A 21,263-nucleotide genomic window follows, 5' to 3' on the forward strand; every position below is an offset into this window, starting at 1 on the left:
AAGCTGGACGTTCTGTACTACCTTCAAGTATGCTTTCTTGGACTTGGACGACCGGCCAGTTGAACTTCCCCCAATGATGACTCTTATCTCCCCGAGTGGTGGTCGCGATGAATCTTCCATCTTTCCCTTCTGTTTCTCGTCCATCTGGTCTCGTCCAAGGAAACCCCTCAACTTCCCTTGCCTTATGAGATTTTCAATTTGTTGCTTCAAGTCAAAACACTCGTCCGTGTTATGACCATGATCCCTATGAAAGCGACAGTACTTGTTCCTGTTGCGCTTGTTGGGATCACCCTTCAATTTCTCCGGCCACTTCAGTGAGGGATCATCCTTGATTTGCATAAGGACTTGCTCAAGTGGGGCGTTTAAAGGGGTATACTGCTGGTTCCGTACTGGAGGGCCTGGCTTCTTACTTTCTCGATCTCTCCTTTCCTCCGTCCGTCCCTTCTTTGGACGAGTTCCTTGCTCGTGATGACGACTGGGATTTGCATCCATTCTCTCGGACCTCTTCCTCTTCTTAGCGATGATTGCATCTTCTGCATTCATAAAATTCTGAGCCGAATGGACGAGTTCGGCCATGGACTGGGGCTCTTTTTCATAGAGCTTGTGTATAAACAGATCCGAATTCACCCCGTTGTGGAAGGCTGCCAGTAGAAGCTTATCATCTGCTTCGTCCACACTGAGAGCTTCTCTGTTAAAACGGGTGATAAACGACCGAAGGCTCTCGTTCTCTCCCTGCTCTATCGTCAACAAACTGGACGAGGAACGCTTGTGCCTTTGTCCTCCAATGAAATTGTTAACAAATAACTTACTCAACTCTTCAAAAGAACTCACCGAATTTGGAGGTATTTTGCTAAACCAAACTCGTGCTGAACCCTTAAGGGTGGTAGGGAAGGCTCTACACATTATCTCATCAGGCACCCCTTGAAGATGCATGGTGGTCTTGAAAGTGGCTATGTGATCAAACGGGTCACGTGTTCCATCATATGAATCCAGAGAAGGCAACTTGAACTTTGATGGGAGGGGGTGACCGTTGATGGAAGCCGTGAAGGGAGAGTCAGTCCTGTGAACCAAATCTTCTATCGGATTCGCCCTTTTCATATTTTCCTTCATTTCCTCCATAACTCTCTTCATTTGATCCATTTCTTCCTTCAGGTGTGGTACCGTTCGCGAAGTGGTGCCTCTAAACTGACTTCCAACTTCGGTATTCTCTCTTCCGCCATGACTTTGTGTTTGTCCACCTTCACGCTCTTCATGCGTTTGCCTCCTCATATTGATCTCCATTCGTAATTCTTGGTTTTGGCGAGTCAACTCCGCCATAGCGTCTGCCATAGATTGTGCATGTTGGGCAGATGACTGCATGACCTGGGCAGACTGGCGATCACGATGCGGGTTGCTGCTTCCCTGATGGCCTGGGCTAGTAGCCCTTGATCTAGTCCGAACCATCGACCCTTTGTCACGGAGAAGTAAACTGTGAAACAATTTCTTCCCACAGACGGCGCCAACTGATGATTCTCCCTTTATCAGTGGGTTGATAGGACTCGAACGTTGATCTTTAGGCTATTTCCTGTAATACAAAGGACACAGAATCAGAGGGGACCGGTGGGGGACCGGCCAAAAATCCTCCGATGATCAAGTTAGTTACTTTGAACTCTCTGTAACGAAGAAATGTTCTCTCAAAAGTAAAAGTGTCTGACCCCCCTTACCTTTCATCGAAGAAGCCTTATATAGTGTGTGTGTGGAACGGTTTATCTGTTTAGGAACCGTTCCCAATGTCGAGGAGTCCGGCGAATTAGGAGTAACTTCCATAACCGCTGTGGAAGTTACCTAGGTCGGACGCTGATGAACTCGTCCATCCATAGTCAGGATGGACGACACCTCAAGGATGATCTCGTCCATCTTCAGTGGAAGATAACGAGATCATCTTGGAAGGCTTGACGTTCATAACTGATAAATAGATCTCACGAGGTATTGCTCGTCCATGTATGGACGAGGTTCGCCAGTACGCTTGTAATTTTCATCGCCTATTGTAGCTTCTTTTGTTGGACGAGACATATGGACGAGTTATGGACTTGGGGATTTATTTATGACACCATCAATTCTTATTATTATTATTATTTGGTACCATTTTTTTTATTTAGTAGTCGGATATTGAAAATATGAGATTTTAAAAAAAAAAATCTGAGTTGAATAGTAAAAATTATATTTTTAAGGATTATGATTAATGTATACAATAACCATTCATTTTAGATAAATTTTTTATGAAAAATTGAAAAAATTGACAAAAATTTTTTTATCACTTTTTAATTTTTCTATCAAAAAGTGATATGTGCACTAAATATCGGACACAATCCTATTTGGTTGCCATAGATGTACTTCTATCGGGAGTCAATATTGTGAATCACTATGTAACGTGGTGTTGATACAAAAGTTCAATGTCTTATCCATTAGGAGTCGTGCATTTCACACTTTTGTTATCCATGCCATGGATTGGGTTCATTGAATTCTTCTTTAGCTTCTTTTGTTTACCAATTTAATAAATTTATAGCTTTTCTACGGATTTGTTTGAATATCGCTTATTGTTGAAAATTGAAAATTGAGAACTAAAAACATTGTAACAAAATAATTTTTAAATGTGTGAATAGTGCCGTGAAACCCAATTTTAAAGAAAAAATTACTAAATATGGTACTTGTGGGTCCCGTGAACAGTGCACAAAACGCTTTCGCTAGGAAATGCACTTCCCAAATGGAGGTTAAATATCACTTTTCTTTAAGTAAAATTATCTATTTTATATTTCTTGTAGTGTAATTTTTTCATTAAAGAAATATATTTTGATTTCAACCTAGAGTTGTGGAGCTCTCATTATCTCTCTCCTACTCTTTTTGCCCCTCTTTCTCTCTCTATTTAATTGAAATCTCTAACCAAAAAACCGTTTCGACTTAACAAAAAGACAGAACTTGATCAAATGAAACTACTATAGATAAGCTTCTTCACTCTTATTATATAGTTAGTAGATAACATAACAAATAACCTAAGCCAAACCAAGCTTAAATCTCATTTTTCAAAAGAGATTCATTCAAGACGTGTTAAGATTAAGATTGGTTAACCTAAGTCAAACCATATGCTTTTCTCTTTTGTGTAATTGAGTTAATGAAGTGGGTGAATAACTACACCCTTTACCATGTCCTAAGATATAAGATGCTTTTCTCTTCCGTGAATTAAGTTTAGTGAATAAGTAACTGCACCTTTGGCAATTAGCATAACCTAACAAGATAGCAGCAGCATAATTGACTTTACAAAACAAGCAAACAAGGCACAAGCCGTACCTACCATAAAAACCAATTTTCATAATGCAAACATCAAATTAAAACTATCATTATCCGTAATGTAATGATTTGTAATCTTGCCCAAAAATCCAATAGAAGGTTCGCATAAAGTGAACACAAATATATATATATATATATATATATATATTAACACAAATATGAATAAGGATAACATTCGAACAAAAAGAAAAGAGATAACACTCTTTTTTTCTCTGTTTGTAATAATAATCAATCCCAAAATTCCATTCAAATCTACCTCATTGTCATTTTTTCTTATTTATTATTACTATTTTTTTTGAGGCTGACCAATAAATTGTCCAGATTGAGTAATTCTTAAGTATTTTCAGAGTACGTAGAATAATGCTCTCTCCTCTCACATTTATGGTGGAGTCTACTCATTAAATTCATGGTGGGGTCCACTATGAATGTAAGAAGAGAGAGCACAATTTCTCCATACTCCGAGAATACCTAAGAATTTTTTGTCTAGATTATCTTCTAGCAAATCTTATCAATTATTACAAAATCTTACATTTTATGTAATTTTACTTTTTTTTTTTTATTGTTGTTGTTGTTGTTAAAATAGTTAGAAATTTATTAATAATATATTGCTAATTCTACACATCAAAACTCCTCCGCCATAAAAAGCTTAATAAATGAAAAAAAAATATTGATATAAAATAATATGGTGAATTGGATTTTAAAACTCATACATACTATTTTATAGACGGTTTTCTAGTCTAATCCTACAGTTTTAGAAATTTTGAATTAAATTATATGCTTTAAAAAAATATTTCAATTCAAATTACAAAACCATTATTTGTCAAAGATGTAAACTTTCATGATTTATATTGAAATCTAGTTCTTTTAAAGACATAAAAAAATCTCATAATATTTTTTACAACAAGTGAGGTGTTAGATAGACATTTTGTTTTTTTTCTTAGGAAAAGAATTATTTATTAAAGAAAAAGAAAAATAGAAGCTACAAAGAAGCATGCTACTTGCCTCAACCTTTTCATTATATATATATATATATATATTTTTTATGAGACTTGTCTCAACCTTGAACCTTGATACCTAATAATTTTCCTAGACTCACGGAATATCAAAAAAAAAAACTTACCATAATTTAAAACAAAGGTTTTCTTATTGAAATAACATTCACACGCAAGTGTTTTTATAGGAGTGTTTTTTTTTTTTTTAGAATTTAAAAAAAAAAAAAAAAATTCACACACATGTGTTGAAATAATGACATCTAGACAAATTTTCTTTCTTAAAAAATATAGTATATTCATATTGAATACGACGTTATTAATTCTAAAAATATTGTATAATTAATTAATTAATTACTCATATTCTTACATAAAACACCTCCCCCACTCCCTCCCAAGGGCGCGTGCTACCTCCTCACCACCACCCCCACCTCCCTCTAATCCTACGCACCCCCCCGTTTCCCTCCTCCCCCATTTCCCCCCCTCCACCTCCACAAAACTCTTTCCCTTCAAACCAATACATACATACACACATAAACATTCCCTCCCTCCCAATCCCCATTTCCCTCCCCTCTCTAACATGCGCCACCTCCTCCTCCCCACCACCGCCGCCACCGCCACCATTATGCGCTCCTCCTCCTCTTCCTCCTCCTCCCTCAAACCCCCAAAATCCCCAAACCCTAACAACAACAACAACCAACACTGCTCTTCTCATCCCCACACCCATTCTCTCCTCTGCAAACACTCTCCCTCCGCCACGCTCGACCTCCTGATCCTCATCCTCGTCCTCTTCTCCGGCTCCTTCCTCCTCTCCTCCTACTTCTCCTACCTCTTCAACTCCCTCTCTCTCCTCCTCTCCCACCACTCCCTCTCCTTCTCCCTCTCCTTCTCTCTCCCTCTCTCCCTCCCTTACTTCCTCTCCTTCCTCCTCTTCTTCGCCCTCTCCGCCACCCTCGCCGACTTCTGCTGCGGCGCCAGATCTCGCCGCTGTAGCAACCCGTCCTGCAAGGGACTCAAAAAGGCCTTGGAGTTTGATCTCCAGTTGCAGACTGAGGACTCTCTCAAATCCAAATCTTCCAAAGATTTCATCGATCGCTTGCCTTGGAAAGGCGGCACCGAGGCTAATCCCGATTACGAGTGCCTCCGATCCGAGCTCAGAAAGATGGCTCCCCCTAATGGCCGCGCCGTTTTGCTCTTCCGTGCTCGGTGTGGCTGTCCCGTCGCCAAGCTCGAGGGATGGGGACCGAAGCGTGGGCGGCGCCATAAGAAGTGAGTTTCTTTATTCGATTTTGATTCAATTTGAAAATTTGAATGAATTTGCAATTTGGATTCTTCGTTAATTAGGGTTTTTTTTTTTTGTGTGTGTGTTCAATTTGTGAATTGATCTAGAACTTAACTACATCCTTGTGTAACTTGTATTAAGCTTGATCTGTTGTTTTTCGCGTCGTTGAATCAGCAATTCCTATAGCCAATTGTGATTAAATTCAGTTTATCGAAGAGAATTTGAACTTTTTAAAGTTTAGTCAGTGTACTGTTTTGGAAAAAGGAGGAACATTTGGTGGCAAAATGAACTCCTATCAACCGGAAAACACGATTATTAAAGAAATTTTTTGTGTGTTCCATGAAATATTTCGCATCATGAATGTGGCATCTATTCAAAATAGAGTGCAATAAGGATTTTTTTGTATTTGGGAAATTGATAGAAATTTGAGTAGAAATGTTCAGTTAGACAAATGCTCAAGGTAATGAGCTAATAATTTCTGCCTATGGTCTAATTTTTACCAGGTTTGTGTGTATACCTGTTCTTTTTAACATTTAATTGAGTTGTTTATGTGGTTTATTAGTATTGAATCTATAGATGAAAGTGTATTGCTTAAGTATTTTGTGGACAAAAGTTGAATTAAATTCTTATGATGTGAGAGGTTTCTTATACCCGATTTTTTGCTGTTAGGCCTTTGTTGTTACCCCTGGTGCCTACCTCCACTTCTGTAAAAAGAAAGAAAAGAGGATAAAAAGGTGAAGTTCATCATTGTTGATGGTGATCTCCCAAATTATGAGGATATGGGTCAGTAATTTGGCATTTTGGGTAATCGTAAAAATTATTGTAGCAATATTTGATGAACTTGGTGTGAGTTGAGTTTTATGAGTTATCCACTTTTCATGCTTATTCTACTGTGTGCTTTCTCAAGTTCATGGATACCTTCGTTATGTGCAGCTCTTACCCTCATTAAATACAAAGGAACAATGTTCCTAATCTCCCCATTGCTTCTCTTATTAAAACATCCCTTTTAAAAATATAAAAATTCCAACACAGAAGAAGGCATTACCCGGGAAAACAAAAAACAAGCTGAAAATCAAGGACCACAATTCCTGAGCCACCTTACAATGGAGGAAAAGATAGGGGCCACACTCTCTCCATGAATTTTGCACATTAAACACCACACCATAATGATTAATCTCACTTCCTAAGGTTATCTGTAGTAAAAAAAAAGTCTTACCTAATCACACACTCCATGTGAAAAAAGCCACCCTTGATGGTACATGGCCTTCCCAAAGAAAAAAAATTCCCACCTCCTCTGAATGTCTTATAATAACTATTTACTTTGAAGCATTTAGTCTTTAAAGGGATCCATTTCAAATTATCTGCTTCTTTGCAACGTATCTTTGTAGCATGTGTCATCCAGTAGTTATATTCTAATACTTTGTATGACATGTGAATATGTGCTTAAGTCAAAGCAATGGTATTCCAAGGCATAAATACTTTGTAGATTGTTCTTTCAATAAATGGCACTTCTATGTCTAAGTGCCATCTCTTGGACATTGGTCTTGTGGCATTTTTTGTCGAAGTCAATATTTGCTTCAATTCCTGATGTGTCTTCTCTGTTGTGATACCTTTAGTCTTTTGGTCTTTTTTGAGCTCATGTATCACCACTACTTAGGAACTTACGTTATTTTTTTCTTTCTTGGTTCTCCCTTGATTTGCTTTGAAGCTTAAACTTTTTATCTTTTTTTGGTTTATAGGTTTATGGGAAAAACCTGCATGCATCTTGCAAATGTTTTTAAATCTCTAAGAGTGGTTGTTTATAGCTATTGGAATTAGTAGCTTCATCATTCCGATACTTCTACATTATTTTGTAGCTATGAAAAACACAGGTGGATTTTTTTTTTTTTTTTTTTTAACTGGTAAGTTGCACACATGTTATATGGGTCTTGAATCTGTCACCCACTACCTTGCTTTTACACAGGGAGGAGCGAGGGGGTGCCATTTTTATGAACAGAATGTTATAAGATATACAGCTAGAGATACGTGAAATTATATAATTTGTGTATTCTCTAATGTTAAATTTACTTTCCATGACTTCCTCCTTACTAGCTTAAATTTACTGAAATTGCATGATGGCCTTTGAAATTGTTTTAGTAACTAATTGTCATTGTTAGTTTATATCAAATTCACCTTTAAGCCTTATGAAAACTGTCTTTTTCTATGGTGCAATAGTAAATGCTTAATTTTCTTCGCCTGAATCTTTGCCAATTTTGAAGTTATTAGGGTTTCTCTTTATATTGAGACAGAACTTTCTCCATTTTACCAACACCCCACATTTTTCTTCCCCACCAAGAATATGAGGAAAAAAAGGAAAGCAGCAAAATCTCAATTCCCTTCTAAGGTTGAGGTATCTAAGGGCCTATTTGGTTTTTTTTTTTTTTTTTTTTTTTTTTTTTTTTTCATCACTCATCACTCATCACTCCTCACTCAATTTTCGTCACTTGTCACTCATCACTCATCACTTAAAATACCCCAACTTCCTACACCCCACCCGTTTGGCACCATCACTCAACTTGTCATCACTCAAATTTTTCAACTGTTTGTGGGCCCCATACTTGTAACTTGGTTAGAGCAAAGCTGTTAGCCTACCCACCACAAACCCATCGGAAACCCACAGCCAGTACAAACCCCTGAACAACCACCGAATCAACCCAACGCACCAAACCCCAAACCCATGGCCAAACCAAAACTCACAGACACCACCATAATTACACCCACTTCTAAAATCTCAAACCAAATACCAAACCCACACCAGTGACCACTACAATCATACCCACTTCTTAAATCTCAAACCAGATACCACCACAATCAAACCCACGGCCAACGCCCACCGGAAACCCACAACCACGACCCAAACCCATAGACGAGACCCACCCCCGCTGAAACAGACCCATAGAGGAGACCCACCACCGAAACGCTAGCCAACTCCAGCCACCGATTCAACTCCACCACCGAAATGCCACTCATCAATACCCAACTCCACCATTGGAACGCCACCACAGATGAGAAGAGATAGATTAGAGAAAAACAATGAGAATAGAGAGAAGAGTAAGGAAACGGAGAAGAGAGAAATAGAGAGTAAAGGCAAAAAGACCCGTTGGAGCTGTGCAGGGATGGGACGGGTAATAGCCACCAAATATGGAGAGGATAGTGGAGGTTGGTGCACTAGAGTTGTGAGAGGGACTCATGGTTGTGGGTTATGGAAGAATATCAGGAAAGGTGCAGGCAATTTTTTTAGTCATGTGGTGTATGAAGTGGGAGAGGGCAATCGTATTCGGTTTTGGCACGACCCTTGGAGCGGTCCTACTCCTTTGAAGGAATTATACCTGGAATTGTTTGCATGTGTTGTGGTTAAGGAAGCTCTGATTTCTGACATGTTAATCTTTGCACCAGACGGGGGAGGTAGGAGTTGGAACTTCCGTTTCCGACGTAATTTTAATGAAGGGGAGTTGAGGAGGTTTTATTCTTTCTATGGGCATGTTTCTGCCAGGAATCCTAGTGAGGAGGGGGAGGACATTTTGAGCTGGCAATTGAATTGTAATGGTGTTTTTGATGTGCGATCCTTTTATATTGCTTTATTGAAAGCCCCTTCTGTTTCTTTCCCTTGGCAGAGCATTTGGTGTGTAAAGGTACCTAAAAGGATCTCTTTCTTTTTATGGATTGCTGCTAGGGGTGGGATTCTCACAATTGATAACCTGGTTAAGAAGACCTTGCCCCTTGTCAACTGGTGTTGTTTATGTGGGTGTGATGAGGAGACTGTGGATCACCTTTTGATCCATTGTAAGTTTGCATCTGCTTTGTGGAGTGAGGTCCTTAGTATGTTTGGGGTTCAGTGGGTGATGTCGGACACTATTGTTTCTCTTCTTTTTGCTTGGAGGAATTGGTTGGGAACTTACTCTTCAAAGGTTTGGAATTTGGTACCAGCTTGCCTTATGTGGTTAGTATGGAAGGAACGCAATGCCCGAACTTTTGAGGACGTTGAGAGTCCTATAGATAAGTTGAAGACCTTGCTTGCTAGGACTTTATTTGAGTGATCTCATATTTGGGGGCTTACACATTATAGTGCCTTGTCTGATTTCCTTAACTCTATTAGTCTTTCCTTATGATTTGACTGTATCTGTTTCAAGGGCAGTGTGTTTACAATCATAAACACATTGTTCTTTTTCATCAATAAAACTCTTATTATCTATAAAAAAAAAAAGGGATGGGACGGGACACTGGCAATGGGACCCGTTTGTGCTGAAGAATTACGAAATTGCCATTGGAAACTGAGTTTTGGAAACTGAAAACGCCTAAAATGTGTTTTTAGTTTCCATAACTTATCACTAAAAAATCAAAGAATTGAGTGATGGAAACAAAAACCAAACAGACTTCTCAACCGTGGGTCCCACCATTTTTGAGTTATGGGTGATGGAAATAGAGTTATGAGCGATAGAAACAACAAATCCAAACAGCCCCTAAGCTTCCCAATTTAATTAAAACTCCATACCTTTAGTGTTTGGCGGCCTTGTTGTGCTGCTGTACCTTTGGACTCATTTTGTTATTACAGACCCAATACACAATTGTGCTTGCTATTCTTCTTTGATACAATTTTTATAACATTAATATCTTGTCTAAGTAATGGACAACGCAACTCTCAATAGCTTGTAATTTTATTGTTATGTCAGATACGTATATAAAACTGTCCAGCATGCTTTATTTCTTTTATGCAATATGATTTTACAGCATATACTTATGCACTTGATACTTATAAAAAAAAAGGTATATGCTAATAGGGAGTCAAATCTTGTCCTTCGCATTACTTGGATTTCAATTAAAGGGGGCAATGGAGAATGCTTTAATGTAATGTTCAAATTTGCTGTTCAACTTGATCAAATTATAGATGGAGCTGGTTCTTGTCAAAAACTTTAGATTGTTGGGAATTTGTGACCATAATGTATCCTAGTGCTTAGCCACTATGTTAATAGTGTGCACATGCCTCATAGGTATTGGATATGCAGATTGTAGAGAATTTGCTGTCCTTGGTGGTAATTTCATATCCTAGCACTCTGATCATGTGATCAAAAGTGCGTGTAAATGTCTTTAGGTTTTGATTTTGTTGTCGAAAGAGTAGGCTATGCTCATCTTTATGGCTCAGCCACATTATAAAGGCAATGTGATATATAGGCAGAAGGAAAAGCTAATAACTTATGAGCAGTTTTGCTCCAAATTTTTTATTGTCTCCACATTGAGGATGGATGAAGTTTCTAAAAGCCTCAATTATGGCCCTCACACATGGTTTAATCTTATTTTTTATCCTGAAAAGAACCTGCGATTACCCTGTTGACTGGATTAAGTGGTTTGATTGTGTCTGTTTAGCTTTGCTCTTGGTTCTAACCCATGTTTTTTGCTTTTTAAATTAAATTGTCTGTTTTCTCAAGAAAAAAGAAAAAGAAAAAGAAAAAAAGTCTGGCCAGTTTTCAGTTAACTGAAAGAAACTAATGCCCTTCCCCACCCCCTTCCTCATTTCTAGGGTTGTGCATTCAATATGCCATTTGATGGTTTAGGTTGGTCAGTCTGGGTTGGCAGTTGGCAAAATTTTCAATCTGATTATAACCCAATCCAACCTACGCTAATAATAGTTCAGAAAAACAGGTGTTTTAAATTTTTTAGTATTTATTTCGGATTTTGATACTCAGTTTATATTAGGGGTGGCAAAATAAGCCCAAACCCATTTGCCTATCCAAACCCACCCACTCTAATTGAACTCAAACCCACCCAATTATTATTTGGGTTAAATGGGCATCAATCCAATTAAACCCAATAATTATTGGGTTTTAACTAAGAACCCATTGAACCTCATTTAACCCAAATTCAATCAGCCCTTCCCATCCAAAATAAAAATAAAAATAAAAAACCCAGCCCTACTTCTCTTTCAGCCTCTCTAATAGTTTCACTAGGTTTTCAAATTTTAAAATTTTCCTTCATCTTCTCAGCCTCCAGTCATGTATTCAAATTCCTAAACCCACCTAAGCAAACCAACCCAGAGAAACCCCAAACTCTTGCTGCACTCTCTCAACAATGGCGGAGTCGGTGACTGACAAGAGTTGCCATGGCTCGACTATGCAGGCACAGGACACAGTGGTTGGCAGTGGTGGCGGCACTCACGATCGTTACGACGCGTCGCAAAACGCTCTGGCGCTTGCACTTCCGGACTAGGGTTAGGGCACGCTCTAGGTTCTTAGACACCTCGGCGGTCACTTGCCGAATCGGACAGTCGTAAAGAAACTGTGCCGTGGAAGCGAACCGGGTCATGGTTTAGAGCATCTGGGAGACCCGGTCCACTTGTTTGCCCGCTTCAGAACACTCAAGTTTGAACCAATTGGCTTTTCCCACCACGGCCCGAACTTGCTCCGAGAGTCGAATCGGGTACCCAAGTTCTTCTTCTATCAACTTCTCTTCCAACTCTGTGGCCATTTTTTCGAGAGTGCCGTTTCACTGACTCGGCCATTTTGCTTTGTGTACGCAGAGTGAGAGAAAGCAGTTTCAGTTAAATATATATAAAGTTGTCTGGGTTGTGAATGTGTGTGTGTGTTTTTTTTTTCCCTATTTCTTGGGGAGTGTTTGGTTGCTGAGAAAATTAGAGTTTTGTTTTTCCTGCATTTTCTTAGCAATTAAACGCGGAAGGAAGATATGGGATTGCAAAAAATGAGCAGAGGGGTTTAAATTTGTTGGATTTTGGATTATTTTATTTAGTGGATGGTGGCAAAATATATATATATATATATATTTTTTTTTTTTTTTTTGAGATTTGATGAAATTTTCCAACCTCACTTTTTGAACCAGAGAAGGATAAGAGGTTGAGCCGTGAGATTTGAGTTTTTCACTTTATGGACATTTTGGTAATTTTGATAATTGGGTAATTGGGTGGGTTGGGGTTTACCCATAATAATTGGGTTGGGTTGGGTAGAAAGTAATCCAAATCCAATGTGATCCAAACCATGAACACCCGATCTTCATTATGTAAGATCTTTGCCATGTTTTTTAAGATTAAAATTAAAATTGCTTTTGGATAGTATTCAGTTGATTAATAAAAATGGATGATGCCCTTTGCCATTCCCTTCCTCACTTTGTAAGTTCAATTTTAATATAGAACTCTGACTGCTAAATATTTGTGCCATATTGCTGGGATTTGCTTTCATTTTGGTTGTTAATTAGTAGTTCTCTACACCAGTGGTCTTTGGTACAAGGTCTGGAGGTCATGGGTTTGCTTGAGTCACAGTTGCCTATCAAGAGGAATCAATTAGTTCCCTGGAAAATTACTCATTTGTTAGTGATGTTTTCTGTTCAGGACAACTTTTGCTTTTTAATATTATGGGTCATTTTTTGCTTACAACAAAGCTGAGATGGAATTCAAACTTGACTTCTTTTTGTAGAAGAGTCGGAAAATAGTATTAAGTTGCAGGACTCTTGGATTATATTATGTTAGTCAAATTAAACCCTGAAGATGGACTGTATTAGACAACTGGGCAGGCTATAATGATTTTTGAATATTCTGTTGGCATAAAACTTGGTTCCCCATGATTGTTCCCTTCCCTGTACCATAATTTATTGACCATTTTGTGATATATGTTACTATTATATGCTACTATGACTTGTGGGACAAATATTTTAATTAGTACCTTGAATATGAAATTTTTCATCTTGTTATATGATATAATGTATTGTTTTTTTGTTGGTCTTGCAGAGCTCTGGCCAATGTGGCAGTTAATGGGGGAGGAGATCATCGCTGATTGTTTCTGATGCATCATCAGGGCCTACTTATATATTTACCTTTCTCCTCCTGTCACCTCTCAGACTTTCTATGATCTTTCTCAAAGATTAATCTCATTATTAAAACAATTTTTTCAATCCTATAATCTGATAGTACTTCTATATGTCTGAACTGAAACAACCTTCCCTGTATCTGCATTACCTTGGATATTACACTCATTTAAGGAAGGATACACAAAATCATATGCCAATAAACGTATGACATGCTAAATGGATATTTATCTCAGCTTTAAATAAATTACTGCAGTTGTTCCGTACTTAGTTGTTAAATCAATACGGCTTCAAGTTTCAAACAATTGGCTGCCTTTTGTATATGAATGTTCAATAACAGATTGGGCTGATTGCGAAGATGATTTTGCATTCCTGGTCTGTAAAAATGTTAAAGAGCAATCAACAATTTCTGGAATGCAAGCTTAAATATGTATACATTGTGTAATTGAATGAGTCTAGAAGAGGGTGAATTCATCAAAGTAAACAAGATTTTGATTTCTGGGAAAGTTGAGGCCTTAACCTAAAGGAACTAAAGAGCTGGGAGAAAAGAGAGGGAGAGAGATATCATTGTTCCAACCTGAGAAGCATTCAGCATCCTCAGCAAAATCGTTGTGTAGACCTCCGAAATGTCACAGAAAATAAAAAAAGTTCAAATCCGCCAGAGGAGAGTTACAAATATGGAGATGGAGATGATTCATGCCATAATTCAAGAAATAATTGCATCAACCAAAAAAAGAAAAAAAAATGTCTATGAGTTGTTATATGACGAATTTACCTTCTTCTCTCATAAGTTTTTGGCTAGATTGGATTGGAATGAGGAGTGAGGACGCAGATCCTAACCTTATTCTTTATTCCTCTCCTACATAAATCCTCTCTTTTGTTTATTCTAGAAGAATATAGATTTCGTCCCAAGCTTTTTATTTAAAATCTAGAGACTTCTCCGTTCAAACAAAATGGTAATTCAAAATATAGTTAGTAAATATTGTGATGCATGACGCTAGGGGATGGCAACAATTTTGCCTTGCGCAACCCATCCTTATATGTTCTATCTCGTGCAAATTTTTTATGTCTAAAGAGGGGATAGGATGGAGATAAGTTTTGCTTACCTTACCCTATCTCCTAAACATACGGGTCTATTTCTCTCTCTAATTTATTGTTGCCTATTCTTTTTCTCTTTTATCTTTATCTCATAAGTGACAAAGTCACCTAATTAGAGATTGCAAAATGCCTTCGTCTCTTATCCTGCTCCTATCATGAAGAAGGGATGGAACAGGGACAAGACATCTATGATCTGGCTCCCTTGATCCATTGCTATTCCTACTCATGATTTTATATTTTCTTGCATATAAAAAATTTAATTTGTAAATTAAAAAAAGTGATTGCCAATTGCCAAGACTCATTGATGCAGTTTGAAGTTTTAATACATCTCCTAAACATATGGGTCTATTTCCCTCTCTCTTTCTCTCTCATTCATCGTCGCCTATTCTTTTTCTCTTTCATCTTTATCTCATAAGTGATAGAGCCACCTAATTAAGGGTGGCAAAATGCCTCCATCTCGTGTCTCGCTCATGTTATGAAGAAGGGATGGAACAGGGATAGGACATCCATAATCTAACTCCTTTAATTCATTACTATCTCTACTTATGATTTTATATTTTTTGCATATAAACAATTTAATTTGTAAACTAAAAAAAAGTGATTGCAATTGCCAAGACTCACATTGATGCAGTTAGAAGTTTGAATACATCTCCTAAACATATGAGTCTCTCTCTCTCTCTCTCTCTCTCTCTCTCTCTCTCTCTCTCTCTCTCTCTCTCTCTCTCTCTCATTGTTGCCTATTCTTTTTCTCTTTTATCTTTATTTCATAAGTGATAGGGCCACCTAATTAGGGACAACAGAATGCCTCAATCTCGTGTCCTTCTCCTATTATGGAGAAGGGATGAAACAAGGATAAGACATCCATGATCTGACTCCCTTGATCTATTGATATCTCTACTCATAATTATATATACATACATATACATACATATATATATATATATATATATATATATAAAATTTTAATTTGTAAATTAAAAAAAAAAAAAGTGATTGCCAATTGCCAAGACTCACATTGATGCAATTTGAAGTTTGAATTGCAAGTTAGTACACACTTGATTATTTACATATTGGATTACTCCATAAATTTTTACTATTTTGTTATAAAATACAAAACAATGTAGCTATGTGATGGGCAAAAGCAAAGCCGTTACCACATAATTTTTTTTTTGCTTGGTAAGTGCGGGGGATAGAACTCCCCAACAATAGGTTACAAAGGAACCTGGGTGCCACTTGGCTATGAGGCCATTGGCCATTACCACATCATTTAGTGTAGTGTGTTTGAGCTACCTTATTTTGAAGTTTATTTGATCAAACACAATTTCCTAGTGTATTATTATTATTATCAAAACAACTCTTACCTTTACCCAAATTATTTTTTAAGCAAAATTAGTAGCATTTTCGTTCCATGTTGACACTCACAGTGAGGTTCCACAGGAATTATTCAAAATAATTAAAAAAAAAATTAAAAATCTTAAACTTAAAAAACACAAATGAAAGTATAAAATGGATAACCAAATCTTTCCCTCCAAAATTTGTATTCCATTTTGAAAACTCATTTTGCTTGCAAGCTGCAACTGGTCTCATGATCTCGTCTCATGATCATTTCTCTGAGATCCAAATCATTCCCTTTTCCATTTCCAATCGCAATTCTCAAATGGGTCTCCACCATTTCCTCCAAACCTCCTCCTCAGCTTTCCCAACAATCAGACCCACATCACCATCTTCGTCTCTTCTTCAATACCACAACCAAAGACACTCACTACAGCTCGAATTACGAGCTCTCCTTAGTTTCTGCACTCAAATCTTGCTCATCCCTTTTGGCCATCTCTCAAGGCCAACAAATCCATTGCTTGGCCTTGAAATCTGGGCTTCATTCCAACACTTTTATCTTAAACAGTTTGATTAATATGTATGCCAAATGTGGGTTTATCAGTAATGCCCAGTTGCTGTTTGATTCTTGTCCTAAGTTGGATCCTGTGTCTTGTAATATTATGGTTGCTGGGTATGTAAGAATCAGGCAATTGGATAATGCTCGCCAATTGTTTGATATAATGCCCAGTAAAGGTTTTGTCTCATACACGACTATGATAATGGGTTTGGCCCAAAATGATTGTTGGTATGAGGCAGTTGAGGTTTTTAAGGATATGAGGTTTGCTGGAGTGATCCCGAATGAGGTTACACTGGCAAGTGTCATGTCGGCTTGTGCGCATTTAGGTGGGATTTGGAATTGCTGGATGCTTCACGGGTTGGTGATTAAGCTGCAACTTGAGGGATTGGTTCTTATTTCAACGAATTTGTTGCACATGTATTGTCTTTGTTTGAGAGTATTGGAGGTGAGAAGGTTGTTTGAGGAGATGCCTGAGAGGAATATAGTCTCGTGGAATGTAATGTTAAATGGGTATTCAAAAGCAGGGCTTGTTGATATGGCTAGAGAGTTGTTTGAGAGGATTCCTTCAAAAGATGTGGTGTCGTGGGGTACAATGATCAATTGCTACGTGCAAGTAGAATGGTTAGCTGAAGCTTTTACAGTGTATCGTGCAATGTTATGTACTGGAGTGGGACCCAATGATATTATGATTGTTGATTTGTTTTCAGCATGTGGCCAATCAATGGCATTGGATGAGGGTCAGCAGTTTCATGGTATAACTGTAAAGACAGGTTTTGACTGTTATGATTTTATACAGGCAACAATCATTCATTTTTATGCCGCTTGTGGCAGAATGACACTAGCTCGTTTGCAATTTGAAGTGGGAATCAAGGGTCATATTGCATCTTGGAATGCCCTCATTGCAGGATTTGTAAGAAATGAGATGATTGATGACGCAAGGCAGATATTCAATGAGATGTCAGAAAGAGATGTTTTATCTTGGAGTGCCATGATTTCTGGTTATACACAGAGTGAGCAACCTAATATGGCTCTAGAACTCTTCCATGGGATGATAGCTTGTGGCATCCAACCGAATGAAATTACTATGGTGAGTGTTTTCTCTGCAATTGCGACTTTAGGGACATTGAAAGAAGGAAAATGGGCCCATGAATATGTGTGTAATAACTCCATCCCTCTTAATGACAATTTAAGTGCAGCTATCATTGACATGTATGCCAAATGTGGGAACATCAATACTGCCTTGAGAGTGTTCTATCAAATCCGAGAAAATGCCTCTACTGTCTCCCCCTGGAACGCAATTATATGCGGGTTGGCAATGCATGGACATGCCAATTTGTCTCTTGAAATATTTTCCGACTTGCAAAGCCGTCATATCAAGCTTAATTCAATCACATTCATTGGAGTCCTAAGTGCATGTTGCCATGCTGGATTAGTGGAGCTAGGGAAGAGATATTTAAAGATAATGAAGAATGTGTATAACATAGAACCAAACATCAAGCATTATGGTTGTATGATTGATCTCCTGGGCAGAGCTGGGCAGTTAGAAGAAGCTGAAGATTTAATAAGAGGCATGCCTATGAAGGCAGATATTGTGATATGGGGCACATTATTGGCAGCTTGTAGAACTCATGGGAATGTGGACATAGGAGAGAGGGCTGCAGAGAGTTTGGCAAGGTTGGAACCATCTCACGGGGCTGGTAGAGTTCTTCTATCCAACATATATGCAGATGCTGGTAGGTGGGAGGATGCATTTTCGGTAAGGAGAGCAATGCAAATTCAGAGAATGAAGAAATCAGCAGGGTGCAGTGGTGTTGTATGACAACATGATGGGGTTTGAATACAGTTTGGTCAAATTGAAAATGACACGGGAGTAAAGTGGCAGTTACAAACATGGTGGCATGAGGAGTATCCGAATAAGCCTATAGCCCAATCCAATCAATTTCTTAAGCCCAACCATATTGATTTTCAAGCCCAGCAAATAAAGCCATTATTTGCCCAACAATTCAGAAGATATTTGAAGTCATTTTCTCCAAGAAGTCAAAGAGTATTTAATATTTTTTTCCTAACATTCAGCCATTAGGTTTTGTTCCTCTTGACACCAGAGTGTCCCAAGTTCCAACCGAAGTGTCCCAAGATCCAGCAAGGCCAATCTGATGACAATCCGGCCCAAAAAGCTTTTCTTGAAGATCAGAATAATAGCCCATTATTTTAAAACTTTTTTTATTATTAATTAAGTCAATTTGTCTTTATTTAGTGTCTCCTAGGATGAATTAGACTTTATGTTTTATTTCTCCTAGGCCAACAAGTAATTTATTGTGTTTCTAAGTTCCTAAGAGTCATATCTGACTTTGGTCAGATTAAGTGAATGTATTTATTATTATTTCATTTTCCTATGCTTGGGGGCTATTCCAAGCTCAATTTAAGCCTTTGGCTAAATCAAATAAAAAAAAAGTGTATTTTCAAAATTTAAAAACCTTGTGTTTTTCAAAAGATGGATTTCTTCTAAATTATCTCTTATCCCTTAGGTGAATTCCTTTAGGTGGCGAGTATCAGTTTCTATATCTCTTGGGTGGTGCTAATCTGTATCCTATAGAATTGTAAGCCAAAATAGTTCTATATCTTCAGTTAAATTCCTTTGGGTGGTGTTATTTGTATCCCTTTGGGTTTACTTTGGTAGTGAGCTTATCTATCCTTAAATTATTGAGTGTTTTCTTATTCCATCAAAACTAGAAAATATAAAATATATTCATCCAACCTATTTCCATTTATCATATCAACTAAGTTTGGGTTGCCCCTTACGAATCCGGAATTAGAAAATAAAGACTGTTGTGCAAATAAACTGAAAAAGAGTTTCCAAGTATGTTTGAAAATTTTATAACTTGTTAAAAATGTTAAGAAATCCATTTTGAGATTTGTGCTAAATTCCCCAAAAGACAAAGAAAGAGATTTGTATTAAATTCCTTTATTTTTGGCGTGCACAATTGTTATCTGCTTTCCCTCTTCAATCTTTAATTGGTGTAGATTGAAAAGTTCAAGTTCAATAATGAAATTTTGTTCTGTTGACATTCCCAAATAGGAACTGAATGCTTAACTAGAAAACCGCATAAATGTGTTTCTTTAGTTGGGTAATTATTAAATACTCTCGAAGTATCATAAATGCATATTCCTCCTTTTCACATAACTGTGGGTCTCATTAATTAAATTTATGATGAAATTCACAATTTATGTGAGAGGGGGAGTATGCATTTATAGTACACTCATAAGGGAAATTATTGTGTACTCCCTCCTCTCACATAAATGGTGGATTCCAATAATTAAATTCATAGTAGAACCCACCATCATGTGAGAGCAGGGAGTACGCATTTATGGTACTTCGGGAGTACCTAATAATTTTCCCTCTCAGAATATTCAATAATTTTCCTCTTTAGTCAACCTGCAAAACACAAGTGAATTCAATGCCATCACATATATTAACTAATCCATTTGCATACAATTTTATAAACCTTCACTGTGCCTTTGTTTTCTTCAAATTTGTTGCTCAAAGTACGCAAACAAACATGCAGGGTTTTTTCAACAAATCATAGCTAACATGTAACAGTGTCTGGTACAGCTAACTAGATGATATTGATGACCCACATGAACCGTAGGTACACTGGAATTTTGCTTCAATATACAATAAATTTTCTATGTTGCCCCATATCAAATGTGCGACAGTATTATTACTGTACCACATCTTCAACAAGAAAATAAAGGGAAAAAAAAATAGAAAAAGCCAGAGTCCGGTCACCGAAAGAAATCTTTACAATTGAAAGAAACCAAATGACTAGATGCCTGTAACTTAAATATGAAGAGAAGAGAAAATTAAAAGATCAAGGAAAACTTTAAAAGATAAAGAGCCAAACAGACACTATCCAGACAATCTGATTTTATATCTACTAGTCACAAACTTACGCGCTATGGCCTTCTTGGACTCTAATGCGTTCTTGAAATCAACGCGCAAGCCAAAAAGACACTAGTAGAAATCATGAGCCTCGGAGTTGGAATCGCATGAAATTTGGCAAGTTGAAGTGAAACGGCCTTCTAAGCAATAGTTGCCACTTTGCCACGAGGTACCCTTGAAAATGGTGAATTCCTTTATTTAGGCCTCGAAAACTACAATTTTGCTGTTTATAATAATTTTTATTTCCTTAATAACTTTTTACTCAAAAGTCAGAATAAGGTCCCGCTTGTTTTGGAATGACCCTTAAGTTCAGTAGCTTATGATTCTACATTTAACTCAATTTTGCCATTTTTGGTAAATTTTGGTATTTTGTCACCTAATCATGTAATTAGGGTTTTAGACGTTTTTCTCAGTATTTATATGTTTTGTAGCTGTTAGAAGAAAATTAGACTATTATCAATAAACACAGATTTTTTGTCAAATTATTTCTCTAGTGGATTCTAGTTTTCTTCTCCTTGTGGATTCAGGGAAACCCCTCGTAGATTCGAGGTTTACCACCATAAGCTAATAGTTTAGTTTTTGTTCCATCAAGAGAATATCGTATGTGCTTTCTTTAGGCTTCCGCGATATCAATATATATATATATATAAGTGTAATTATTATTTTTTTTTTGGAAACAAACACACAAGAGAGAGGAAAAGAAATTATAACATAAAAGCACATTTAAACTACATAATTATTATATTGGTTTATATAAATGGAGAGGATGTTATTAAAAATACTTTTTTTTTTAATATACTATAATTGGTTGACTAATTTAAATATATTCAAGATATATATATATATATTTATATATTTATTAAATGTACACCTCTATTCAATAGAACACTTGTA

The 21,263-nt window shown here is 37.2% G+C and overlaps 2 protein-coding genes across 5 annotated transcripts; both read left to right on the plus strand.

The window, feature by feature from the left end:
- The first annotated feature begins 4,768 nt into the window (after window positions 1–4,768).
- LOC115949680 (uncharacterized protein At5g19025-like) lies at window positions 4,769–13,719 on the plus strand. 4 transcript variants are annotated; one of them, XR_004083039.1, is made up of 3 exons: window positions 4,769–5,582; window positions 6,265–6,399; window positions 13,364–13,719. XR_004083039.1 is itself a non-coding variant. In XM_031066971.1 (3 exons), exons 1-2 carry the CDS (start codon window positions 4,894–4,896, stop codon window positions 6,323–6,325), a joined length of 750 nt encoding a protein of 249 aa, XP_030922831.1. In that variant the 5' UTR covers window positions 4,769–4,893; the 3' UTR covers window positions 6,326–6,329; window positions 13,364–13,719. The 4 variants fall into 4 exon arrangements, 2 of the variants coding, with proteins under 2 accessions (XP_030922831.1, XP_030922832.1); XR_004083038.1 differs by having other exon boundaries at window positions 6,265–6,378; XM_031066971.1 differs by having other exon boundaries at window positions 6,265–6,329.
- A 2,313-nt stretch (window positions 13,720–16,032) lies between these two features.
- Window positions 16,033–18,871, plus strand: LOC115993823 (pentatricopeptide repeat-containing protein At5g19020, mitochondrial). Its single transcript, XM_031117802.1, has one exon. The coding sequence runs from the start codon at window positions 16,137–16,139 to the stop codon at window positions 18,246–18,248; it is 2,112 nt and encodes a 703-aa protein (XP_030973662.1). The 5' UTR covers window positions 16,033–16,136; the 3' UTR covers window positions 18,249–18,871.
- Window positions 18,872–21,263: the final 2,392 nt, after the last annotated feature.

The sequence above is a fragment of the Quercus lobata genome, chromosome 6, assembly GCF_001633185.2.
Source record: "Quercus lobata isolate SW786 chromosome 6, ValleyOak3.0 Primary Assembly, whole genome shotgun sequence".
Lineage (NCBI taxonomy): Eukaryota > Viridiplantae > Streptophyta > Magnoliopsida > Fagales > Fagaceae > Quercus > Quercus lobata.

What these genes read in the sequence shown, in the direction of transcription:
- LOC115949680 (XM_031066971.1), top strand. Translation starts at nt 4,894, where the DNA reads ATGCGCCACCTCCTCCTCCCCACCACCGCCGCCACCGCCACCATTATG. An exon ending in CGTGGGCGGCGCCATAAGAA is followed by an intron (nt 5,583 to 6,264) that starts GTGAGTTTCTTT and finishes TTTTGCTGTTAG; the next exon opens with GCCTTTGTTGTTACCCCTGG.
- LOC115993823 (XM_031117802.1), top strand. Translation starts at nt 16,137, where the DNA reads ATGATCATTTCTCTGAGATCCAAATCATTCCCTTTTCCATTTCCAATC.